The 24,267-nt window shown below is 37.0% G+C and overlaps 1 protein-coding gene across 1 annotated transcript; it reads left to right on the top strand.

Annotated features, from left to right (window-relative positions):
• The first annotated feature begins 20,537 nt into the window (after positions 1 to 20,537).
• LOC104437276 (disease resistance protein RPV1) lies at positions 20,538 to 23,368 on the top strand. The gene is made up of 2 exons (XM_010050194.3): positions 20,538 to 21,146; positions 21,343 to 23,368. The coding sequence occupies exons 1-2, from the start codon at positions 20,659 to 20,661 to the stop codon at positions 21,581 to 21,583; spliced, it is 729 nt and encodes a 242-aa protein (XP_010048496.3). The 5' UTR covers positions 20,538 to 20,658; the 3' UTR covers positions 21,584 to 23,368.
• Positions 23,369 to 24,267: the final 899 nt, after the last annotated feature.

Below are 24,267 nucleotides of genomic sequence, written 5' to 3'. Positions count from 1 at the left end.
TTCTGCGTTGAATTGCTAGGGAAATTCCTAGAGAATCGGTTGCTCGTCTTTCCTCAATAGGATCGAGTTAAAGTATACACCCTTCTCTGACCAGCCAGATAGCATTGGAAATCTTTCTTCTATCCAACACCTTCGTTTGCAGGGTTGCAGCCAGCTTTAGTTGCTTTCAGAAAGCATCCATAAGCTTGATTTAGGGTACTGCTACAAGCTTCAATTGCTGCCAGAGCTTCCTAGAATTAACACTGCGAGTCGCCTGCAAGAGTCGCTCATTATTGCAACTATGCCGTCTAAGTCATTTGAAGGAACTCACTCTTCAGTCATGCTCATGGCTGGCATGCCTCCCAGATAATTCCCCGAGACAATAAAAGATTCGTATTTGCGAATGCAATAAGTTTGAATTCAGACCAGAATTGGAGCTCAAAGAACGCTATGAGATGACTGAAATAATATGGTCCTGAAGCATTGATATCTCCAACGATTTAAATTGAGATTGAAATAGTTGACTTTTGAGGCCTTGACAGATTGAATTGCTGGGAAGAGTTGAGTAGCCATCTGTGCAATGGACCTCTCATTATCAAATTGCCTCAAGCAATTAGAGATGGCATCTTGCTTTAATGTAGCTAATATGTGAGGCCTAGTTCCCGGAAGAGCTGGATATCGTTCGTCCATCAAAAGGCTGGATTTTTCAACGGTTAGAATGTCTAAGGAAATTTGTTGCCAGAGGTTGCAAGAATCGACTGGAGGTGTTGATAGTTTGGAGTTCTTGGACAAGATGCATATCACTTGGCATAGGGACATTGAAAAATTACCAGACTTAATCTTTCTCCGACACCTTGAAAAGGTTGAACGTCTACTTCTGTTTGTAGCTTCGCGATACCGAGAGCCTGCAGAAAGTTTCTTACTTCGAAAATCTATATATTGAATGATGCAACTCAAAAATCGAATATATAGAGCAATTGGTGGTGAGAGATTGTCGTGAATTGTGGAGATCCTAGGGCTCGAAGAATCATAATCTCTAGATATCTCAGGATGCGAGTCAATTGAGAATTTATCTGATTTGTGAGAATGTAAGAACTTTAAAAACTATGCTGGCCCGAGACTACAAGACCCTGCCTGAGCTTTGGGGACTCGTGGATTTGAAGCAATCAAAAACCGTGGATGGTTCTCGATGCCACTCGCTCGAAAGTTAATACGGGGATTTTACATAGCAAACCTCTTACTGCATCTCTTTTCATTTCTCGTCCACAGGCTCTTAACAGTATCATAAAACTATCATCTGGTTCTGAGATGATAGAACAATCGTATTGCGGAGATAATGCTGTGTTGAGTCATACACGTCCATTACCAATTTTCCTCGTCAAGATGATTCATGTAACTTTACGAAGGTAAATGAAGCCGGTACCCTACCAATTTTTTGCCGAGGTCTAGAAGCTACCGTTTGTTAGTATTTTGTCTGCTTGATTGTATGGTTTTCCTAGACCCCGTGCTGTTGTTTTCTCCCATGTCTTGCAAAATTGAAAGATTTCTGGGGAAGTTGGTCAAGTACATCGGGTGTCATCAGTCATCAAGTAAGATTGCTTTGATCCTTCAAGTGATATCAATGGCCAGCAAGAGCAAGCGAAGAAAAAAAATATTATTTTTCGAATATTTACGTTAGCAATCAGAAGAAAAACTGACGTGGTCGAATAAGCAGAATTTAAAAAATAATCATAAAACGATACGAAAAAATCATACTCTAGCGGACACCAAAGACATTGCCGTCCTGACGACACTGCCTCAAGTTTGCCGCAAGCTCGAAGACCAAGCAACCATGGATGTCGCCAGCTTCAGCTCGAGCTGCTATGAGACTCTAGATTGAGCATCCAGAACGCTAAGTGTTGGAACCAAAAAATGATGGCAATTTCGGAAATTTAGAGCGAGGCACAAATGAAGACCAAATGGAGAAGTAATTGAAATGCAAATGCTTTTTTTCTTCGGTGTAACTTCAAATTTGTGGCTCCCCAACCTTTTAAAGCAGTTGACATAGCTCGACAAACATTAAATGAAGAAAAAAACAAGAAAGTCCACAACGTGATACGAGCACACAAATAAAATCAAATGAAAAGACACACAATAAATACATGAAGACAAGCGTGGAGTACTCTTCGTTGAGTTTTTCTAGCTTTCTTTGTCTTCATGCTGCAGAAGGTTTTCTTTAATAAATGCTTGCAGCCTTTTGGTCTTCAATCTTCTTCAAAGCTCCTACCATGAATCATGCTTCACCGATTCATCTTCATTCTTCTTATGACACCCACCAGAAATCAAGGCATTTCGAAGAATACTAACAACCAAATCTAGGGCTTAGTAACCAACATGCTCAAATCTTCAACAATCATTTTATATTGTTCTAGCAGCTTCCCTTAAAATTGATTTTTGAATTTAGCAACATTGAGCATTGTCTTTAATTTTCAAACATATCCGCGTTTAATGGTTTTGTCAAAATATCAGCAATTTGACCCTTTGGTCTGCAAAAATTAAGTTCAATCTCACAATCTTTGACTCACTCATGAAGATAACTTTGACTCACTCATGAAGATAACGATACTTGATGTCAACGCGTGGGGTAAAAACAGTACATGTGCCAATACTCTCGCATGGCATTCACTTGAGTATTAAAACTTTTTTTGGCTCACTTAAGTGTCATAAATTTGAATAGAATAATTGAGTGCCATTGCCGATTTGCCCCCTCGGAAAAAGCTTACGTGGGCGCCAGAAAATATTTTTTTGATATACTTTTCAATAGTTTTAATATTATTACTATTATATTTTTTGAATTTTATTATTTTATTATTTTTCTTTATGGTCAGCGGTGACCCTCATTGGTCGCGGCTGCCTCACCCTAGACCGCGAAGGCCCTGGGTGAGGTCACAACGACCCTTGCCCGCTAGCAATCGGCGAGGCCATTAGGGCCTAACTCAAGGCCTTCATGGTGAGGGTGAGGTGGCCCTCACCTAAATCTGGCAGCAATGGCCCTGGTGAGGCTATCGGGGCCTCGTCGATCACTAGCGAGGTTGTGATGACCCTCGCTTGCTCTGGACGGTGTCGCCCGTGGCCCCTCAATAGTTGATAAGGGTCATTGTGACCTTGCTAGCAATTAGTGTGGCCTTGATGGCCTCCCCTAAGGCCTTTGCGACCAAAGCCTGTGGTTGCTTAACGGCTAGCGAGGGGCCTCGTGGCCTCGCCCAAGGCCTTCATAGCCAAGGGAGAAGCAACCCTCACCTAATTTGGGTGAGGCAGCCGTGGTTGGCGAGGGTCGCCGGTGACCTTCGCTAGCCCTCAAGAAAAAGAAGAAGCAAAATACAAATAAATAAAAATTCACGTAGGACATTTGGCCAGAATTGGCACTCGAGTAATCGATTTTTTTCAATGAAGTACTTAAGTGAGCAAAAAAAAAAGTTTTGGCACTCAAGTAAGTGTTGCATGAAAGTTTTAGCACTCCTACTGTTTTTATATGTCGATGTGTTGGACGGGATTCTTGGCTACTGCATTAGCCAACTTATTGTCACAAATCATTTTGGTAGGACTTATTTGTTCATGTTTCAATTCACACATCATCCTACAAAGCCATGTTGCTTGACATGCTGCAGAAGCTAACGCCGTGTATTCACCTTCAATTGTTGAGAATGTAACAACTTGTTGTTTTTTTAAGGACCAAGAAATTACTTCTGATCCTAGAAAGAAGGCAAATTTGGAGTGCCGGACATCTGGAGTGCCAAAATTTGGCACGGAGGGATACTTAAGTGCCAAAAGTTAGGAAAGTGACACAAATCGAGTAAAATGGATCACTTAAGTGCCAATTCGGCCAAAATTCGACTAAAATGCTGATGTTACGATTTTCCGACAAGGTAAGTGCAAATGATGTCGTTTTGCACGCTAATGTGGCTAGAAAATGCAAAAACAACGTCATTTTGTCTTTGACGTGATAAAAAATTAATTAAATTTAATTTAAACTAAATTTATTTACAACATATAAAAATACAAATACAAATATTTAAAAGGGGGGGGGGGGAGACGACCGAGGGCCGAGCCCTTGTCGCGCTCCGCCATTGCCGGAAGGGGCGGCGAGAGGGGAGAGGGTCGGTCCTGCCGGCCCCCGGCCAATCAATGGCGAGGGCTCGTGGGCCCTCGCTGCCTCCTTGCCGCCGTTGGGAAGGGGCGGCGACAGAGGGGGAGAGTCGGCCGAGGTCGTTAGTCGGCCGGGTCGCCGGCCCTTCCCGACAAAGGCGGGGGAGGCGGCGGCGGCAAAGGCTCATCCATCAGCTGTTGCCTCCTCTCCCCACATTTAAAAAAAAAAAAAAATTAAAATAATAATTATTATTTATTTTTATAATTTATTTAAATTAATTTTTATATGAACATTCAAATCCGTTTAGAAACGATGTCGTTTTTTACTTTTTTGTTGAGTCAGCATTTCGTGAGCCACGAGACGAAAATAATAATAAAAATTATCACGTAGAATTTCCGGTAGGGTTTGCTGGATATAGCACTTAAGTGTCACACTTTTAAAAAAAAGTGACACTTAAGTATCACTTTCTTAACTTTTGACACTTTAAGTGTCTATTCGTGTCAAGTTTTGGCACTTGAGCTGTACTTTGCTCGGAAATCTAGAATTACTTTGCCAACTCTCATTATCACTTGCCTAATCACCATCTATGTATCCTGCTAGACTAAAATTGTCCTGATAAGAATATAAAATTTCATGGCCACAAGTTCCACCGACATATCATATATTTTTTTTTTTTTTGCTGCCCATAAATGTGATTGGTATGGCTTTTTCATGAACCTGTTGATAACTTCCACTCTATAGGTAATATCTAGCCTAGTAGAATCCAAATATCTAAAGTTGTCAACAATACTTTTGGAATAAGTGGAATTTACCGGTTCACTGGTGCCTTCTTTCTTCAACTCCAATTGTTCTATTACAAGAGTCCAAATTGGTTTGAATGATTCGCTTCGAAATATCATCAGCATATATTTACTTGAAATACATATTCCATCATTTGTCAGCTTCACTTCAAGGCCAAGAAAATAGGACATCAATCTCAAATCTATCATCTCAAATTGGCTAGTCATAGCCTTCTTGAATTTGACAAACATTTGTTCATAGCTTCCAAGTCATACAATTATTATGTCACCGTTAGAATTTAACTTAATATGCAGCGAATGCTCATACGGGCACCTTTGAAAATCCTGCTCTAAAATGCATGTGTCGATTTGTGCGTATCAAGCATGAGGTGCTTGTTTTGGCCCATACAATGCTTTATTCAGCTTGTAAACTTGATTTTTATGCCCTTTCTTCTCATAACCTTGTGGTTGCTCAACATACCTCCTCTTCAAGGACACCATTAAGAGATGTTGATTTCATATCCGTTTGATAGATCTTACGAAGGTTTTGAGTTGCAAGTGCTAAGATCATCCGAATAGTATCCTTTCGGGCCATTGGTCTCATACTTCAAAATAATAAATACCCATCTTTCGCTTGTAGCCTTTTACAACCAGTGTGGCTTAGTAATGGTCCACTTGACCATTAGGTTTGTACTTTGTTTTGTACACCAACTCGACACCAGTGGGCTTCTTACTAATAAGTAAAGATGTTAGCATCCATGTGACAATGAAGTAGATTTCTTCATCCATTCTTTATATCCACTTCTCATCTATAGTTGTTTCATCATAGAATACAAGGTCACATTCAGTAAATAGACAAAAATTTACCATAGATTCATCATTGATTCTACCACTATCACTATCATTATCGTCGTCATTGGGACCACTAATTCTTGATTTTGCTGGAGTTTTTCATAATTGTTGTGAATAACATAATGATGGTTCTAAAGCTATTGTTGATAAAGACAATGCACCACTAGTTGAAGATGATGGAGAAGATCTTCCACTAGTCGAAGATGGTGGAGGTTTTTCGATATCTACCTCTAATGGTTCAAATTTACCATAGATTCATCATTAATGGTGGAGGTTTTTCCACTAGTCGAAGATGCTAATATTTTTTCAATCACTTTTTTGGTTCTAATCCTAGGCTTCATCTTCTAAAAACTGGACATCCTTGTTAATAATTACCTTTTCAGTGATTGGTTTATAGAGCTTATGAACTTTAGCTGTGTCACTATAGCTTACATAGCACTGACACTAACACCAACATGTGACATGTGACATGACACGTCGACTTATCATTTCTAAAAAATGAAGAATTTTGATATATTGTATTTTAAATGTAAAATGATAAATTATCATTTAAATTCACAATAAGCGTAGAATGAATTTACACGAAAAATATTTATCCAACATTTGTTAATATCATACATTGTTTTTTTTTTTTTTTTTTTTTTTGTAAAATAATATCATACATTGTTTCAATTTGACAAATTTAACTACATTCCATTGCAATAATCCATAAAATTTGGAGGGAAAAAAAAAGATCCACATTCCACTATTAACTTTAATATTTTGCAATAAGCAAAAAAATCTATATTTCACCATTAAATATAACAAGAAGTCATTCATCTATATTATTCACTTCTTCTAAAAAAACAACAAACTCCATTTTTGGCTCATTAAGTGAAAGACTTGCAACTTCAGGCACTTTAATATCTTCAAACGTGTCAAATGCATCTCCGCCAATATCTCACATCTTGGCCTCTCCTTTTGCATATTGTGAGTTTTTTCTTGATAGAAGACTAAGGTTGCTGTGAATGAGAATCGGATCTTCTACACATTTTGGGATCATCTTATTTCTTCTTAAAAGTGCACAAGGAGCAAGTACTTCAATTTTTCTAAGCACATGATGAAGAAGAAGGTTATGCAAGAAGCTTTAAGGCTATACTTTGAAATATAGGTGTACATATATCATGATTAACCCACCAAACCTTAGGATTTATAGAATACCGATTTTGAAGGAAATCAAAATCTCTAAAATTCACATTTTTGCTCATAAAATCTACATACTCCAAATTCACCTTATTGCGTTGATCCAAGTTAGAAAAGTATTTCCTAAAGAATTTTAGTCTTTCTTGATTGATCTCCTTATTCTTGTACGGAGAAACTCGGGTAGGATGTTCATTGAGCCATTGATCACCATAGTACCTTATTTAATAAAATAAAATAAAAATAGAAAACCATAGTAATTAAGATGAGTATTATGTTATCATGTTAAAAAAGAATAACTAATAAAGTAATATTATCTTATTCTCATTTAATTTTAGAAATTACCTAGGATTTAAGGCATGTGCCAAGCAATGAAGTGGAGTGTTATTCTTTGTTCAATGATCCACATGAATTATATGAACCACCTCTAAAATGTGGACTCTTCATCTAACCTTTTCATTTCATGTGTATATATAGCTTTGCTCATTTTGTCAATCATTGAATTCCACATCTCATAAACTAAGTGAAGACAAAACTAGTCGGTGTCACAAATTCTAAGCATACCATAAATAGAAGCTGTGAGAGAAAGTATATAATCAAATCCTACCAAAATCATCCAACACCTTGTCCTTGACAAACTCCCTTGATTATCATCTCAATAGATATTTCATTTGTTACACCGTATTTTGAAGACTACTTTTTATTAACTTGAATCTCCTAAGCATCACAATTATCAAAACAAAATATGCATCCATTATGAAAAGCAACTTCAAGCTAATAAACTTATCGTATATTGCTAATCTTATGGAATGGTTTATAATAAAATGTTTGATTTGCATAACTTCTTTAATAATATCCAAAATCCAACTACATTCCTCACAAGCTACTTGATTGGTCTCCAAATTTTTGCGATACATATGTTCTTCAAAGCTAGATTAAGGTTATGTGCCACACAAGGCGTTCAAATAATGGATGAAAATTCTTACTCAATGAATTTTCTTGCACCCTTACAATTTGAATTATTATCTGTAATTACTTGGATCACATTATCATGCCCAATTTCATTAATAAATTCTTTCAATAAGTTGAAAATGAAATGCATATTATTTGTTTCTCTCGAACAATCACCCGATTCTATAAACGTTGGTTATTCATCCGACACCACCATAAAATTAATAAGCGGTTTCCTTTGTGAGTCATTTTATCCATCACTGACAATACTTATACCATTCTCCCTCTACATGCTTCTAATAGGTACACAAAACTTATTCATATTTGCCTCTATTTTTGCAGCAAATTGGTTATCGACAAATTATATTTTACTGGTACATACCCCTCAATATTATGATTAGTGGCATGAGTGAAAGTAGATTGAAAATAACAGTTCTTTGCAAGATTAAACAACAAGCTCGCCGAATAGAATATTCTAATAATTTCACAATCTAAATATTTCCGTTGAGTCATATTGAAAGCATTTTCAAGTGATTTGCCACTTCCACTTCCAATCTTCCTTTTTTTTGGAGTTAAAAAATGAATCTATTCTACCACCACCACCACTAATTAAAAAACTAGAAATGGGCAAAAGTACATTTATAGGCGCAATATTCATTAATTTAGTATTGACCCATTCCTCTAATCTTTCTATCTTTAAAAGCTCCTCTTTTTTTCTACTTCTGTGCATTTTAATATTCCTTTTCCATTTATTATCAACAAATGGCTTCTCACTCTTAAAATATTCTTGACAAAAATTATATTTCCAAGACAAGTTTCCCCCACATTGCTATGATTAACTTAGTAACATATCTCCATAAATAGTTGTTTTACAATTTCATTGTTAGATGTAGGTGCTACTAGCCATACTTGAAGATATTCTACAAAAAATATCGTTACAAGAACTTTAAATTTAATATATACTATAGGTAAATGTAATGACAAAAAAGCAAAAATAAATATATATCATCATAGGCACATCCATAAAAACAAATTATCAGCAGAAATCAACGACCCAATAACATATTAACAAATTGAACTCAGATTTTACGATCTTCAACTATAAAGATGAAGATCCCTTGTGAAAGAAAAAAAAATTGCAAGTTTCTTAACCAAACAAACAAAAGGGTTCTCTCCACACTTAGACAAGCAAATAAATTGGTGTAAGTATACTTAATAAGCATATGACTTGGATTCTTAGTAAGAGCTTTTAGCCATAAAATCAATAACTGTCTTAGTTGGCAAATAGACAAGACGAAGAAACTAGAAAATCTTCGAAGACATCGTAGTGTATCCTCACATTATCTTCATCGCCCTTCCTATGTTTACAAAGGATTACGCGTTCAACGAACCATAATAGCTTCAATGGAAGAGAAACAAAATACCACCAGGAGCCAAACCAGAGCAGGCAAATTCAAAAAGCAGGGCACTTCAAATCGCTGAAGTTGAGAGAGAGAAGGGGGGCAAACCCGATTTCCTAGTCACTCTATAAATGCTAAATTCGCTCCTAAAACAGATTTGGTCGAGCAACATCCAGCCAAAAAAAAAACTAAAAAAAAGGGGTATTGAAATCACAAATCTAGCGAACCTTTTGATCAATGCAAAAACTCGAAGAACACATTTGTAGCCACTTGGCTATCAAGCTGGGCATTAACTGGCTTTACCCCTACTCATCGAATGAATTCCATCATCGTACCCAATTTTCATAGGAATGCGACATTGATGGCTAAAAATAAGGACTTTTCTCTCCAACCAGTGCCCCTCCGACTCGTTCATCCATTACAAGAAAAAAAAAAAAAAAGCGGGAAAACCAATGAGCAAGCAAGCATTGCCAACGAGAAAATCAAATGAGAAGGAAACCGAGGTACCTCGAGAATCTTCGCGAGCTTGAGGTAGATGAAGACGGGCAAGCAATGAGGGCAAGCCATCGGGAGGCCAAAGCACGGCTTCATGGTGATGAGTAAACACACAAAATTATTCATCATTCAGAACAGAGGAAACCAAAACGACCCAAAGCCCCCTCGACAAATGAGCTTTAGGGTTCGCAAAACAAATCTCAAATCGAATTAATAAAGACCCAAGATGCCATATTGAATAAGAAAGTGGAATAACGCAACTAGCTAACTTGAGATGAGTGAAACGACACGAACTGTGAACTGAAAAGAAGCAACGCTTGCGAAAGGCAGAGGCGGGGTCGGGGTGACGCTTGCGAGAGGTAAAGGCGGGGTCAGGATGAGTTAGGGTTTGGGGTGAAGGCGGTGGCGATGGCGGTGGCGGTGGCGGTGGCTATTGGGGTACGCCACGAGGGTGGCGGAGCAACACCAACAAGAGGAGTAACGCGCGTGAGAAGAGGGGGTTTGATCGTTCAGGGAGGGAATGCCGAAGTGAGATTGTGAGAGATTGAGAAGAATTCTTCTTCTTTTCACTTCATTATTTTTATTATTATTTAAAAAAATTATATATTTACATTTTGACACTTGATAAATTTTTAAAATTGCCTCCATGCGTGTCCAAATTCCAGACTCACGTGTCAAAATGTGTCGAGGAAAGTTAACTATGTGTCAAAACGTGTCGACACGTATCGAGTGTTGATGCTTCTTAGACTATAGCTAATGAAGATGCACTTTTTGATTTTATCATCAAATTTCTTCCTTCTGTCATCTAGTATGTGGGGATATGCCAAACACTCAAATACTCATAGGACTAGCTTGTTATTGCTCCAAGCCTCTTTTACTGTTCTTCCAAGAACCTTCCTTGTTGGACACCTATTTAGCACATACATAGCACACACAATTGCTTACGCCCAGAATTCCTTGGGTAAATTTTTAGCTTTTAGCATACTTCTTGTCATTTCAAAATGATCCGATTCTTTCTTTTTGCTATACCATTTTACTGAGGAGTATAGTTACTAGTCAATTGACATTTTACTCCATGAATTTTATAATATTTGTCAAATTCATTTGAGGGAAATTCTCCCCTTTATTTGATCTTAACATCTTCACATTAAACCCATTATGTTTTTCAACATAAATTTTAAATTCTTTGAACTTGCCAAAAGCTTTGGATTTCTCTCTCAATAAATATACCCAAGTTTTTCTAGTAAAAATTAGCATGTACCTTTTCCGTTTGAATGACTTCACTTGAACAAGACCACGTATGTCTATTTGTACCAACTCAAATAGTTGTTTTGCTCTTTTGGCCTTTTCAACTAGAAAAGAGTCTGATGTTGTTTCCCAACGAGACATCCTTCACATGGACGGTCTGAACAGTCAATCAATGGCATGTTGATCACCATCTTTTTCTGGACTAGTAATTTTAGTCTATGAAATTTAGATGCCTGGACTAGATATGTCACGATCAATTGCTTTCTTTCATCATCGCTTGAAAACTTGAGAGACTCTTTGTCTAAAGAGTTAGGGGAAACATTGGATCCTTCGTCATTTGCACCATCGTGATCAACTCGTTATCGACACCTTTGATGGTGCAAACTCCATTTTCAAGGCCTTTTTTGGAAAGTTGCCCTGGCAAATTCCAAAAAAGTCTTGGCACAAAGTAAACATCTACAATAGTAACATTAATACCGTCTTTTGATTTGATATTAATGTTATCTTTACCCATCATAGGAATTTTTATTTATTTCCGAAGTTGACTTCGCCAAGACCCATCTCATCCAACTATGAGAATAACTCCTTTCAGCTAGACATATATTGGTGTCTACGGTGCTTGGGTTATCCTTCTTACAAGTTAGCACCATATATTCCTCAACATTGGTGGCATGTGCGAGTTCCGCTTGCTCATACATTGCCTTTGCTTGGCATTCAGGTTTGTAATGTTCGAATTTATTGCACTTTAACCACTTGACTTTTGATTTGTCAAGTGTTTTATATTTTCCAATACCTCGACCTTCTCCACGGCCTCGACTGCCTTAATAGCCTCCTCGACTTGATGAAGCAACTTGGCTTTGCAATGCTTGCTTGAGATTTGAACCAATGGACTTTTGATTCATTCTTTGCTCATGCAAGCACAATGAACTTGTCAACCGCTCCAATGTTAGGATTGATACATCTTGCCCTTCCTCGATTACTGCGATGACGTAATCAAACTTTTCAGTCAAAGACCTCAAGATTTTTTCTACAACTTGTATATCTTGGAGTTCTTCACCATTAACCTTCAATTGGTTAATGATGGTTTGCACACGACCAAAATATGCTTAGATGGTTCAAATCATCACGCTAAAGACTCAAAATAGCCTCGAAGTGTTTGAAGCCGCACTCGTTGAACACGATCATCGCCTTTGTAAGGGTTTCGCAAAATATCCCATGCTTCTTTCACAGTCTTCGCACTCGATATTTTTTCAAATTGCATACAATGTTTTTTGATCTTTCTTCTAAAACTCCACCAAAGAATCTTTCTCCTCCTTTCTTAAAGCCTTAAATGCTTCAACATTAGCCACTTCGAGGTAGTTGTTTTCCACCAGATTCCACAAATCTTATGATTTGAATAGAACCTTCATCTGGACAGACTAGTTGTTAAAATTCTTTCACTCAACTTTGGAAGTTGCAATTGAACAAAATTGGTGGATGCCATTTCTAGCTTTGATACCAAATGTTGGAACCAAAAATAATGGCAACTCTGGAAATTTGGAATGAGGCACAAATGAAGACTAGAGGGAGAAGTAATTGAAATGCAAATGCTTTTTTGCTTCGGTGTAGCTACAAATTTGATGCCCACAACCTTTTAAAGTGGTTGGACGTGTACACAGCTTGACAAACATTAAACGAGGAAAAACAAAAAAGTCCACAAAGTGATACAAGCACACAAACAAAGTCAAATGAAAAGATACACAATAAATACATGAAGACAAGCATGGAGAACTCTCCAATGGGTTTTTCTGGCCTTCTTTGTCTTTATACTACAAAAAGGTTTTCTTCATTAAATGCTTGTAGCCTTTTTTGTCTTTAATCTTCTTTGAGCACCAGCTATAAATCATGCTTCACAAATTCATTTTCGTTCTTTTTTTTATACCCACTATAAATCAAGGTATTTTGAAGAATACTAACAATTAAATCTAGAGCCCAATAACCAATGTGCTTAAATCTTCAACAATCAATTTTATATTATTCTAACAATGAGATTGTGGATCTAGGGCAGTAGCTATGGCATTCAAGAGCTCAAGCTCAAGCATCCATAACAGTGAGACATCAAAGCTTGAGTGGCAATGGCCACCATGGCCACAAGACGTCAAAGCTCAAATAGCTATAGCTCGAGCTCGCAACTCTAGGCTCAAGCTTGAGCTCCATAGTCATGGTGGTTGCAAACTATAGATTAAGCATCTAGGGCCATGAGTATGTACATATAGTAGCTATAGACGGGAGTTCGAAGCTCTGACCATTATGGCCATGTGCTCAAAACTGACGCAACCATGGTTGTGAGCTTGAGGCGGTAAGAGAAGAGAAACAAATGTTGATGGAGAGAATAGAAGAAAGGCCATGTAAGTCATGATGTAGCACAAATATAGAGAAAAGAGGAGAAAGCAATCATGCCCATAGGCACGAAGCTTTAGTAGCTGTGACTACTACCAATACTTACCTTCATTCTATTTTTGGACTCGGTCAAATGTGGGGTTGAAATTTAAATAAAAGAATTGACTAGTCAAATAAAAGAAGAGAAGAGGACATCCAACTTATATAAAAGGAAAGTGCGCATCGAGAAGGGAGGAAGCACGAAAAATGAAAAGAAAGGAAAGAAAGAGAAAAAGAGAAAGGAAAAACTTATGCATAGATGCCTTGCCAAGCTAGATTAATTCCATTTCGCAACACTTGATAAGAATTTAAGCCCTTTGTTCATCTAATTGGAATAAATTTTAGAATTAGGGCATAAATTTAAAGTTATGTGAAATTTGAACTATTAGGTATGATTTAGGAGTTGTTATGTGACCCTTGGATTGAAGTTACTCGAGGTATTGTGCGCTTTGCCCTGTCCCATATCAAACCTCCTTGACATATAGATAGGCACTTTCTTAGGAGTTCACCCATCTTGGTGGTGCTCTTGCCTAAATACGCTTAACTTTGGAGTTCCAAAGCAAAGGTTGCTGTTATGTCAGTGAGTTAATTCTAATTTTCACACATATATCCAAGGCATGATCTCCTCTTGTTCATTGTGCAATTCGGTTCATTCTTGCCCTCTTTGCCATCCCAAAAGCCTTTGGGAGCCTATGACATCCTGAATCTTACTTATTCCAATAATTATAATTAACACGTGAAGTTTGATATTATTATTATTAGTTACAGAGTTCGGATGTAATAGTTTATGCTCAAGGGACGAGCAATGCAAAAATGAGTTTGTGAATCAATGTTGGAATGAATGCAGTTAGAGAAGAAATGGTGATACTATGTTAAAATTTGTCTTAAGTTTGAGCCTGATATACGAATCTTGACCTGAGGTGAATTGTTATTTTTGAACATCCAAATTTGTGCCATGAAGATACATATTTCCTGTTTTGGTGATAAAGTTCAATTGGATCTTTCTTGACACTAAATTGGAATTGGCCAAGAAAATAGAGAAGGAAATACTATAACATATTTATATTTGGATTGTTTTTGGACTATTATTGGAAAGTCCGATGTGAGCTCTAATTGGATAGAAATTCGATCAATCAACTTGGGCATAATTTTGCCGATTGAATTTGAACTTTCATGTGGCTTATCTTTAGGCATATTAAGCACCATGTTGCGGATTGGGAAGAACAAAAAAAAGGCTCGATTTTGGACTTTGTTTCCAATTTCTACTCCACGTTGTTTTCTGCTTTGGACTCGATCACTCTTGGCTTATATATATTGAAGTGTGGGATTTTTCCAATCTCTCTGAAGTTGATTGACAAGAAATATCGAAGCGCTATTTTTAGAGTGCTTGACGTAGGTTATCTCGTTGTTCTTGTTCGTGCAATTACACCAAGAATTTTTAGTGTTGAAGTCGATTAAATCTTGTGGTAAGATTTACGTGTATAATTCCTTCGTAAGATTAAGAGATTATTTCATGAGGAATTGTGGGGTTAAACAATACATGTGTTATTGGGTGTAATTAGGGCTTACGAAACACCATGAGTGTTTGAGTGACTCAAATGTGTAATTTTCGTTGTATCGCCTGATTTATAATGAATTCATCACTGCTCTTCCCACAGACGTAGATCTCGATGACTAAACTACGTAAATCTGACATTTGATTTATTTTCTTACTCTGTCTATTATCGCTTGTTTTTTGCAACAATTGGTATCATAGGTAGCTTGGCTGAATTGAAGCAAATTAATGGTGATAAAAGAAGGAAAAGTGAGAATCGAAATATTTGATAGGAAGGATTTTGGTTTTTGAAAAATGCAGATTGAATATTATCTCTACCAAATAAAACTGTACTTGCCATTGTCTAGAGAGAAACTAGAGATGATGAAGCAAATTGATTGAGATTTGCTTGATAGACGAGTTATGGGTGTTATTCGGCTGACGTTGACTCATAACGTCGCGTTTAATATCGTGAAGGAGAAGACCACTGCTGATTTGATGAAAGCATTGTTGGATATGTATGAGAAGTCATTTGCTATCAATAGGGTCTATCTGATGCGACGTCTATATAACTTGAAGATGAGCGAAGGGGCGTCTGTTGCATATCATATCAATGAATTTAATGTGATTGTTAGTCAACTAAGTTTAGTTGAGATCGACGTTAAAGATGAGGTATGTGTTTTAATTCTATTGTCCACATTGCTTGATGGTTGGAACACTATTGTTACTGCTATTAGTAGTTCCTCTAGGTTTACTAGTTTGACATTTGATGGGGTTCGAGATTTGATTATGAGCCAGAACATCTGTAAAAGAGAATCTAGTGAACTTGTATTTGTTGCTTTAGTAGGTGAAAATAGAGGAAGATCTATAGCTCATATTAGCAGGAGTAGTACTAATATGAATAGGCATAGTTAGTCTAGGTTTAGTGATGTTGTCTATTGGAGTTGTGGTAAAAGAGGACATCTTAAAAGGAATTACCTTAAGTTGAAGAATAATAAAGGTAAGGGAATTATAGTTGATTTGGCAAATAATGTTGCGGTTGTAACTAATAATGTTAATTATGTCTTGTCTGTCATTGATTATTCATCGTTTGATGGATGGATATGGATTCTGGTTGTTCTTTTCATGCTACATCAAACAGAAACTAGTTTGCTACTTATCAATGCATGGATAATAATAAAGTACAATTGGGGAACAACGCTGAATGCGATGTGGGTAATGTTAGAATCAAAATGTAAAATGGTATCGTGAGAATATTGATTGGAGTGAGATATGTTTTAGAGTTGAAGAAGAACTTAATTTCCTTAAGTGCCCTAAATTCGGCTAGGTATCAATATATTTTAGAATGTGAAATTTTGAAAATTGTTTGAGGTGATTTGATGATAATGAAAAGAATCAAGCACGGTGGCTTGTACAAGCTTCAAGGTGAGATAGTGACGGCCTTCAACATGGAGATGTTGAATACATTTGTTTGAGAGTTTGAATTGTGGCATATACGTTTGGAGCATAATAGCAAGAGAAACCTGAAGGTTTTAAGTGAAAGAAATTCGCTATATGGTTATGTTGCTAATGAATTTAATGTATGAAAATGTTATGATTTAGATCAACGACGAAAAAGTACATTTCGATATGATTGTCAAAGAAACCATGGAAATTGTAGAGTCAATTTACTTAAATGTTCATAGATTGTTGTGGTTTTCTTGAAGAAAAAGTGTCAAATATATGCTAACAGTTGTTGATGACTACTTGATGAAGATGTGGGTGTTTGTGCTTAGGCAAAAGTTTGATACTATTGTCAGGATCATGCAATCAAGAGCTTTGATTGAAAATGAGACTGGTAAAATGATCAAGCATGTGTGGATTAATAGTAACATGGAGTTTTGCTCGATGCTGTTAAATAAATTTGCATGAAGGAAAGCATAATGAGACACCATAGAATAGTTACTAGACCACAACATGTTGCAAAATTGATGAGCAAAACATTACTAGAGACGTCCCATAAAATGCTCCCTACTGTTGGTACGGCTAGAGATTCCTCGCATATGCGTTTAGTACAACAGGCTACCTGATAAATGGATCCCCATTTACCACAATTGGATGTCGAGCTCTCGAATAAGTGCGGTCAAGTAACGTTGTTGATTATTCTATTTTTAGAATATTTAATTACCCATGTTATGTTCAAGTGAGTGATAGTAAACTTGATGGAATGATAAGAAAGTACATGTTCCTAAGCTATGCACGAGATGAGCGGGGTTATCGGCTATGGTGCCTGGAGTTAAATTCACCTGTTATCAATAGAGAAGTTACGATTGACAAATCTCTCGTACTTCTAGCTAGGAGTGATTTTAGCAGTATTTTTACGGATCTAAACGGTGTTCAGCTTGAGGTAGAGTGCAACTAGAAACTCTTGAGGTAATGGTACTAGTGAAGTAATCGATATAGCTGGTGTTCATAGTAAGGTAGAACTTATAGAACTAACGGTTGCTGTAACTGTTGATATTAACAAGGTACGCATGCTATGTCTTGAAAGATATGGATGCAACAATGGTTTTGTTTTATCTACAATTAATGAGAATGCAATGGAAAATCTTTGCGAAGCAGTTAAAGATGTATGTCGACTTGGTATTATGATGAGGTTCTCGGTTATGGCAAAGTTCAAGCGAGGCTTGGACTTGGAAAATATGTATGGTGGTTGAGCGTATTAGGGGTTATGGGAGAATGGCAACGGAGTTTTTTTTTTTTTTTTTGGCAAAGCGATTGTGACTTGGCTCATCGTTGAGCTAAGGTGGAGATTGTTAAAATATATCTTGAGTTTGAACATTATATACGAATCTTGACCCAACAATCGAATTTGTGTCATGAAGATACATATTTCTTGTTTTGGCGATAATGTTCAATTGGATCTTTCTTGATGGTCAAATTGGAATCTACCAAGATAATAGAGAAAGAAATACTATAACAAATTTACATTTGGATTGTTTTTGGACTAGTATTAGAAAGTCTAATGTGAACTTTAATTGGACAAAAATTCGGTCAGTCAACTTGGGCATAATTTTGCCGATCGAATTTGGACTTTTGTGTGGCTTATCTTTAAGCATATTCTGCACCATGTTGCGGATCAGAAGAATAAAAAGGAAAGTCTCAATTTTGGACTTTATTTCCAATTTTTGCTCTGTGTTGGTTTTCTGCTTTGGACTCAGTCACTCTTGGCTTATACACACACACATGTTGGATTGTGGGGTTTTTCCAGTCTATCCAAAGTTGATTAAGAAGAAATATTGAAGCATTGTTTCAAACAAGTGGTTTACGTGGGTTATCTCATTGTTCTTGATCGTGCAATTACACCAATAATTTTTAATGTTGAAGTTGATTAAATCTTGTGGTAAGATTTGCATGTATAATTCTTTTGCGAGATTAAGAGATTATTTCGTAAAAAATTGTGGGCTAAACACTGCATGTGCTATTGGATGCGATTGGGGCTTGGGAAATACCAATAATTTGTGTCGTGAAGATACATATTTCTTGTCTCCATTGATTTCATGACTTTAGAAAATCAAGAGATACATTGTGCATGTTAATCCTACCAATGTGACATTAAGGACATGTTCACATAAGTGATCTTTGGAATTAGACAGAGAGGGCCGTTATTGGTAATTCAATTATTCTAAAATTCAAAAATAACAATGCAAATTATGCATGAAAGTGGACAATTGTTCACTAATCCTGACAACTTAACCTTCTCATGAAAGACAAGTATCTAGTGAAGCAAGCCAAATGTCTTCAAGGATTATCACAAGTGTTAAACGACAAGCAAGGATGAACCAAATGTTCTTGATGATTATCACACTTGACAATCAACATGCAAAATAGAGATTAAAAGGGGTTGGCATCTCTCTCTCCCCCTCCCCCCCTCCTCCTCTTGGCCGAACCCCTCTCACCATTACACTTCAATTATTTTCTCTCAATTTTCTTCACCAAGAGTCTCAAAGATCCAACACTCAAGTAGGTTGAGGTTTGGTTGTCCAAATCAAGTTAAAAAGTAAAATTGCTAAATTCAATACTATTTGATCTTCTTGCTTCTTGGAGAATGAGTGTAGTCTAGGCATGGCAAAACTCTAGATTCTTAGTTGTTGAAACTATGTTAAGAATTGTTCATGCATGTGAAACTAAGTCCATCTTTGATGTCTTTTGGCTCATTGGAAAAGCATCTTATCTTCTTTCTTTTCAGCTCACAGCATTCAAATTTTGAGAAAAAGCAACTTTTCTTCTTTCTTTCCAGCTCATAGCATTGAAATTTTGAGAAAATGCAACTTTTCTTCTTTCTTTCCAGCTCACGGCATTCAAATTTTGAGAAAAAGGCAAGTTGAGATATTATTCGTTCCGTAGGAAGACAAAATCATTGTCTAAGAACAAAAAAAGGAAGATGAGATCTTTCTAAGGAAAGAAAGGAAGATGAAGAAGGCCTTCAAACTAGGGAGACAAGTGTACTAGAATTGTTGCTAACATACAACAATCACACTATTTTTTTTTATGATGGATTAAATAAATAAAATGTCATGACCTGATTATCAAAATAAAATGTTGAGGATCGATTGGTCGGTGGGTAAAATGTTACAGACTATTATTCCATTTGTCTAAAACAACATGTGTTTTGATTTTCAGTTTGATTCTTGTGTTATGGGTATAGTGAAAAGAATTAATTTTCATTTGTCTATCCAATGACAGACATGCTTTCATATAACTTGAACTTAATTCTTTCATAGTTCCGTTCATTGTTCAATCTCATTTGGTTACCATCTATGATCAATAGAACAATGTAGTGGAACTACTAAAACTTGATATTTTGATTGTGATGATTACCAAATGAGTCAAATTGATTTACCACTTAAAATTGGGAACGTGTCAAACGAATGAATTTTTACAGTTCAACGCTTATAGTGCATTTAATCTACACAGTACTCATAAAAGGCCTCCTTATTTTGCCAAATAGGCATAACTTAAAGGGGATAAAAACATGGGCGGTGCTTGAACTTTTTTTTTTCAAGATTCGGTGCTATCTCCGAACCTTTTTTTGGTTAATCTAATCCTTGAATTCTAGTTCGTTTTATAGTTTTTATGTTAAACATATCCCACAGTATGTGCATTTTTTTTAACGTGGACCGCCACGTCAACGTTTATTATACCAAAAAAGTAATGTAAACTATCACACCATTCTCTTAAGTCAATAAATTGTCTTCCCCTCTCTTTCTTTCTTTTGCTTTTGGGTCAAGAGAGATGATGTGGAAACCACACGCAAATCGCGCGGGCAGCAATATGACGAATTTAACATCACCTAGCTAACGATGTTATAATTTTAATGGAAGGATTACATTAAGTGAAGTTTTTGAAGATCGAGGACTAAAGGGGGAAAAATAGGGCAATATCGAATTTGAAGAAAAAGTTAAGGGTCATACATATCATTATTCCAATTAGAAATGGATCCATGGAGAAAATGCTAAAAAAAAGAAAAAAAAATCATTTAGGGCGAGCTTTTTGTAGTATATATTACCCCTCATTCCAGAGCTCACCCCACCGGTGGTTCCAACGCTAGGGTTCTTCTCCAAACAGAGAGTGAACCGAAAGGTCTCTGGGAAAAACCCAGAGCCGCCGACCAAATGCAACGTCCACCAAGTTTCGGACGCTTCTTTGCTCGAGAGCATGATGAACGCCGACAGCACGAGCTCTGGCGAAGGTCGGAGCTGTCGGGGGTCAACAGAGCATGAGTGTGTCATGTTCTTGAGCTTTAGAGGTTTGGATACTCGCAAGGGTATCGCCGATCACCTCTACATTGGACTCGTCGACGCGGCACTGACCGTGCCAATCTCCGTGTTCAGCGAAGCCGAGCACCTGCCGATGAGCAGCCAGTTCAGCTCGCAGCCTCAAGTGGCGGGGTCCGAGGTTTCGATCCCCATCCTCTCTGAGAGCTACGCTGCCAGCAAACGGCGCCTCTGCGAACTTGTTCAGATGACGAAGAACAGGAAGAGCGCGGGACACGTGGTCATACCCTTCTTTCACAGAGTCGAGTTCGACAGGGCCTTCTGTTCACACGAGATGTGCTTTGAGCAAAGGGAGGTGGAGGCAGGGCAGCAGGGGCTTAGAGATCTCAGCATCTTGAAAGGATGGGAATCGGAGAAAATCGCTAACGGGTATGTAATTTCATCTCCATTTACACTTGTTGTCTTTCTTTCAATGAGATCTTTCTGCTGTAATCCCAGATTCCTCATTAGTAGAATCGAAATATAGTTTGTTTATAATCCTTTTGCGATATGTTGCTTATATGGCGATTTCGTCCAATGGGATTCTGTGGAATCCTTTAATTTATTGTGTGTTGTTGTTTGATAGGCACCAAGGAGAATTTGTAAGAATAGTTGTTAAAACGGTTCTGACTGAGATTCGACAAGGTTTTCAAGTAGATGTTCCTGAGCTTTTGGTTGGAATTGATGATCATATGAAGAAGATTATGGGATTGCTGGATACTACTGGTACCCGAGCAATTGGAATATACGGCATGGGTGGCATTGGCAAAATCATATTCACCTTCGGAGGATTCGCGCATCGCAGCTTCCTTCCAGATATTCATTAAACGATCGATCATTCTTCTCGATGATGTGGATCATAAGCATCATCTACATGCTATGACCAGAGAACGAAATTGGTTTATGCTGGGAAGTAAGATCATCGTCACGTCTGGATACGAAGCTATGCTTAATTAAGGTGAAATTTGGATTACACTACAAGTATGAACTCGAGGAAGGTGCCTTTTAAGATAAATCTAGAAAGACTTCCTTTAGCCCTTGAGGTCATAGGTTCATATTTGTTTGTATAATCCAACAAGAAAAGATGGGAAGTGCCTAAAAATTTAAAAAAAGAGTCTCAAAGAGATGTCCAAAAGATATTGAGGATAAGTTATGACGCACTGCTTGATTTTTCATTGGCATGGATAGAAAATTTGCTGGGGACTGTGGTGCATATTCAATTTGGTTGAAGAACTAAAGCTTAGATATCATATGAGTGGTGATTAGAGGATATAATCAATTAAGAGATCTTGGTGAGTATGTTGTATGCATATGGCAGTGCTGAAAATATACCGTCAAGGCGGTGAATAAGGGATATAGTCAATTAAGAGATCTTGTTATGTAGTGTGCTTGGAGAACTGGTCTACGGATCTTTGAGGAAGCTTTGAAAGTATTAGAACCAGATAAGGTAACCTACTATCTATTTTTCCCTGCACTCTTAGCTTTTGTTCTCGTTTACTTCAGCATGTAACATCTGTTGTCATTTGTTACTTCTTACCTATTAAATCCCGTAATGGCAAGAATGCTGCTTTTTCTAGGGATATTTCTCTTCCCCTCTCTTCTAAATACCCTTACGAAAAATTTCTTGTGGTAAATCTAAAGAATCTGGAAATGAAAAAGGGATGTTGCAGCTTTAAAACATGTATATTCCAAGCACGTAAATTTCAATGCTTCACCGCACGGTCATAACATGAACAACTAAAATAAAGCCACATCTTTACCAAACAGACCCTTTATCATCGCCATATTATGAGAAAGTAGATAATTAGTTTCTTTTAATTGGTTTTGTACTATATATTATTGGGTTGCTTTTAACAGCTTAATCTTCAAAGGGAAAAAAATTGTCTAAAATGACATCAGAAGGGGTCACAAGTTCTAATCTTGGCACTCCTTGTGTTCGTCATGACATCTATTGCTGTTTTCATTGTGCTTGTTTTGCGGTCTGAAGTTGTCTAGGCGATGTGGTTATGTTCAAATGTAATTCCATGTGTAAAGGTTCATATGTGAGGAAATGTGTCGAAGTAACATGTTATACATATTGTGTTGGCCTGAACCTTTTTCTCTTAGCATATGATGCAATACTACGATAACTGGTGCTTTGCTTGTAGGGTTCCAAAAAAGGTTTGTGCCATTTGTTTTGAAAGAGACGGCACAGATGAAATAGTTGACCAAGGGTGTCAAAAATGCAAAATTGATCGAAAGCCCTGGTTAAAGGGCTAAGCGAAAGCAAGCGCTATAGAAAGAATAGTTTTGAAGCTACCTTTATAATGGGATTCCAACTCAGCAACTTTATGGGAATTGAAATGAACTTGCTTTTCGTTAGCTCTTTCTTTTCTAGCAGATCGATCGGGGCCATGACGAAAGGTGAAGGTGAATGTGAATGTCAGTAGCGAGTTTTCAATGTCTCCAATTTTTTGCAGAATTAAAGGTTCTTTATAGCAAGAGGTGTGCATTTTATTGGAGATTGTAAGAAATTACTATTGGAATTAAGATGGCTTTTTTGGTAGAGTTGCCCTACATCTCTTGTCACAAACATTTTTCATCTAAGAAATTTAGTCGTCCTTAATTTGTCATGGAGCACAACGTCAAAGTATTGGGGAGGATGGAGTTCAGTCATAATAAGATGGACAAGCATATCCTCTTCTCGTTATTTCGAGCTCCACTTGTTTTCGATAGCTAAATCCTAAATTTCTTCACTACTCTATGTGGCAAAGCAGCTAAGTGTTATCATGCCTATTGGTTGTGCATATTCAGGGTGCGCTCTTGACCTGTCGACCTTTCCAAATTGGAACTAATTCACTCTCCTATCGGAATGGTCAAGAGCCTCGTTTCCTTGGACTAGAGGAACCGTAAGAACTTGGAGGAGCTACCTTTTGCATTGGGTAGATTAGAAGAATTAAAAGAACTATTTTTAGATAGAACAGTTATATGAGAAGTTTCTACATTTACGAATGTATAAATTCTGAATGTACTAGATTATTCACATGCTTAACCAAAAAACAAAAATAACTGAGCATTTAAGGTTTTTAATATGTAAAATTTCATATTCGTTATTATAGTTTGTAACTCACGTTTGCGATGAACTCGGAGTACCATTATTCTACATGATTATCTAAGTTCTAAAGATATACTGGGTTACATCTAGATCATCTATATTGATCAAGAAGCAATTATAATTAGTCATATGAAAAAACCATGACCTCAATTCGAGTGATTTTAGTTTCTTGACACTTAATTGTTTTTAATTTGGGTTGTGGATGTTATTCGTTAGGACTGTTTTATATTTTCTTGGCACTTGCCCGGGTCGTGTGTAAGAATGTGACTAATATTCGAAGCAAACGAGGCCTGTCTCAGAATAAAATAACTTTAAAAGTAGGGAATTCTGAAATCTTAAACTCGTATCAATGTGATACTTTACAATATAAAAAAAATTATCGTCCAGGTTTTAGAGCTTACGTTGCATTTCGAGGTC

This window comes from Eucalyptus grandis, chromosome 3, assembly GCF_016545825.1.
Source record: "Eucalyptus grandis isolate ANBG69807.140 chromosome 3, ASM1654582v1, whole genome shotgun sequence".
Classification (NCBI taxonomy): Eukaryota; Viridiplantae; Streptophyta; class Magnoliopsida; order Myrtales; family Myrtaceae; genus Eucalyptus; species Eucalyptus grandis.
This window is presented reverse-complemented; position numbering and strand designations above follow the sequence as displayed.

Coding starts and splice junctions, on each gene's coding strand:
- LOC104437276 (XM_010050194.3), top strand. CDS start 20,659: ATGATGAACGCCGACAGCACGAGCTCTGGCGAAGGTCGGAGCTGTCGG. Junction 21,147..21,342: donor TCGGAGAAAATCGCTAACGG/GTATGTAATTTC, acceptor GTTGTTTGATAG/GCACCAAGGAGAATTTGTAA.